We start from the raw sequence: 2,971 nt of genomic DNA on the forward strand, positions 1-2,971 counted from the left end.
TATGTTATAACACAACATGTCACGTGATCTTTCAGACAGCGCCCGATAGCCGTGCTCGTATGATGAAAATAATGCAGACAATCAATTCCTTTATCAAATGGCAGTTTTGAATAAACATGGTAATTATGTAATTCTTTTGCAAGGTACTTTGCAGGTTCTTAGGGCACTACTTTCAGTTATTAAAAACATATCTTATCATCATGTAACATGTATAGGAAGTATATTATAAATTTAGAAGGTTTACCACAAATGTATTTGCAAATGTACTTAATCTGACCGGGGTATGGTAGCACATTTATCAATTAAAAGACACAAAAGTTGATATCACTGCCTCTTCCCAACTTTTATGCCTTCATCACCGACTTTTTACGCCTCTTCACTTTTTACTTTCCCCCCTTTTCCCCATCTTTGTACCCCATTTTCGTATTTTATATATATTAAAATGTACTTGTAAATGGATATTTGCAACAACCCGTCTTTCCAGTTTCTATTATTGCGGTTAACCCACACACGGCTCTGGCTGTTATTGCTGTGCCTAATCCTTCCAAAGAGGCTACTCCTACCTTTAATTTTTAATCGAAAGCAAGGCGTGCAGCCAGCACACGTGCAAAATTATCTTCTATCAAAACGTTCATTTCTTTGATTTTATCTAAATTAATTATGCAACATTCAAGCATGCCAAAACATTAAGTGACCTCTCAATGTCTGGAAACAAATTAGAAATGAAAATGCCTTCATCAAAATATAGGCCCCTGTAATTGCTTTTTTTTTTTTAATTTTCAGCACAAGGAAATACTTTAAAAACAAATAAATAATTAATACGGAAAAGACATGATAATTTCAGGATTTTGCAAAGAAAACAAATCATGTTTTTTTGTTTGCACAATTTTATATTTTGATTTTGGGTTTTTTTTGTCTGCAGACTTTCGGATGACATCGTATATACAATGCTTTGCAAAGAGCAAATTTTAAGCAACATTTTAGAAGAATTAGACAGAAATTTGAAACTTTGTGAAAAAAAAACTTGACTTCCAACCCTATACCAATCTCTTCTGTACCCTTGTAAACATTCAGTCATTTTTATTAGATGGAAAATCAGTTACGAGGATACCCAAATTATAACTTCTGCAGTCGAGAAATAAAAAAGAGCGTTTACAAACTTCGATATTGTACACAAAGGGGAAATCGCTCGATTCATTGTTTGTTATTTCCTTGTTAACGGTAGATTTTAAAAAAAGCGTCGAAGACAGAAAACCAGTGTTTTTCTCTGCTCAGAACGTCTGCCAGACTTAGTACTGTCTTTAAACACTTTGTCCAAATTCCAATGTGTCCGTTATCTACATAAAGGGTCCGTAAAAAACATTTCTGCGAAGTGTTTGAGAAAACTATCAATTATTTTTGTCAGATGCTTTGTGGTGAGGATAGCACCAATTTTCCTGTCTTCGACGCTTTTATTGTATTTCAATCTGTCAAGTAGTAAGAGCATTATAAGCAAAATGTTACCTCTCAACACAAGTAAATTTAAGGTATATATTGTTAAACAGGACGGAAAAACAGTGGTCTTTATAAGGATGTTTATAGTAAATGCCTTTATTCAACTAAACATGAAGAAAAAAAGTGCTCTTTAAAAGGAAAACAATGTTCTGTATAATGATAGGTTGTGGTAAATGCCTTTATTTGCATTTAACAGAAAGAGAAAATAGTGTCCTTTATAAGCATGTTTTATTGTAAAAGCCTTTATTTGAAATTAATAGGAAAAAAAACAATGCTCTCCATAAGGATATTTATGGTAAATGCCTTTATTTGCATTTAACAGGAAGAGAAAACAGTGCTTTTATAAGCTGATTTTATAGTAAAAGCCTTTATTTGCCATAAACAGAAAGAGAAAACAATGCTCTTTATACGAATATTTAATGATAAATGCCTTTATTCACATTAAATGGAATTTCAAAGAGAAAACAGTGTCTTTTATCAGCATGTTTTATAGTAAGTGCCTTTATTCGCATGATGTCTTTAGAACAGACTGGGTGACTAGAAGGTACAAATACAAAACAAAACACATCTCCATCCGATGATTCATGAATAAGTATATGATTGTATATCCGATTCAGTTTTACCTTACTTTTAGATCTCTTTATATTAACAATGCACTAGTTCACAAAACCAAAACCACACATTTTATGTATCACAGAATCAAGTCTAATAGTAGAGCATAATCTCAGTGATATTCTCACTTATATTTAATTTTTAAATGAGTTTCGAAAGACACGTCTTTTGAAAAATATCCTTCCTTCAGTTTGTTCAACAGAAAAACAAACAAATTACTCCATGCTTCCGATACTTCCGGTGTAAACTGGTCACCCATACAGCGTTCCCACTGGCACATAAGCGCTTCATAAAATATTTCAAAATACTCTGGTTTGAATCCCCTGAACCGCTTATGTTTTTGTCCAAGTTCGAACAAAAATTTGCTCAACTTATTGTCTTTTCGGTAACATTCGTCCAAATTGTCTACTGCGGACCCGATGGCCATGGCAAATCGTGCTCCATGCGTTTTGATGATCTCATTCCTTGCAAGTTGCGAATGCCGAACGTTTTCTACAGAAAACAATACTTTTACCTCCGGACACAGTTCAAATATTCTAAGGAACAGTTGTAAACCATTCCCCTGTAAATCCTTGGCCAACACTGGCCATGTTTGTCGCACTGTTTGTCTTTCTGCTTGAGTAAGTTCGACTGGACATTTCATTGTAAATATTACACGTGATTTTACAGGATCTTTGTATGTGTTGAAATGTTTGCACGAATGTTTCGTGTAAGATATCGAGCCTGTGCATCCCATAGTTTAATTGTCGCTGATAACTTTAAAACACACCATAAAATGTACAGAATATACTTTTTCACTCCATTATAATGCACGTTCAAATATAAATATAAATCATGCAACCTTACGCGATATCTATGTCTTTTA

General features: G+C 33.5%; 1 protein-coding gene across 1 annotated transcript; it reads right to left on the reverse strand.

The window, feature by feature from the left end:
* Positions 1 to 2,230: 2,230 nt before the first annotated feature.
* On the reverse strand, positions 2,231 to 2,749 carry LOC123546284 (neuroglobin-like). Its single transcript, XM_045332481.2, has one exon. The coding sequence runs from the start codon at positions 2,747 to 2,749 to the stop codon at positions 2,231 to 2,233; it is 519 nt and encodes a 172-aa protein (XP_045188416.2).
* Positions 2,750 to 2,971: the final 222 nt, after the last annotated feature.

This window comes from Mercenaria mercenaria, chromosome 9 (assembly GCF_021730395.1).
Source record: "Mercenaria mercenaria strain notata chromosome 9, MADL_Memer_1, whole genome shotgun sequence".
Taxonomy (NCBI): domain Eukaryota; kingdom Metazoa; phylum Mollusca; class Bivalvia; order Venerida; family Veneridae; genus Mercenaria; species Mercenaria mercenaria.

What these genes read in the sequence shown, in the direction of transcription:
- LOC123546284 (XM_045332481.2), bottom strand. Translation starts at nt 2,749, where the DNA reads ATGAAATGTCCAGTCGAACTTACTCAAGCAGAAAGACAAACAGTGCGA.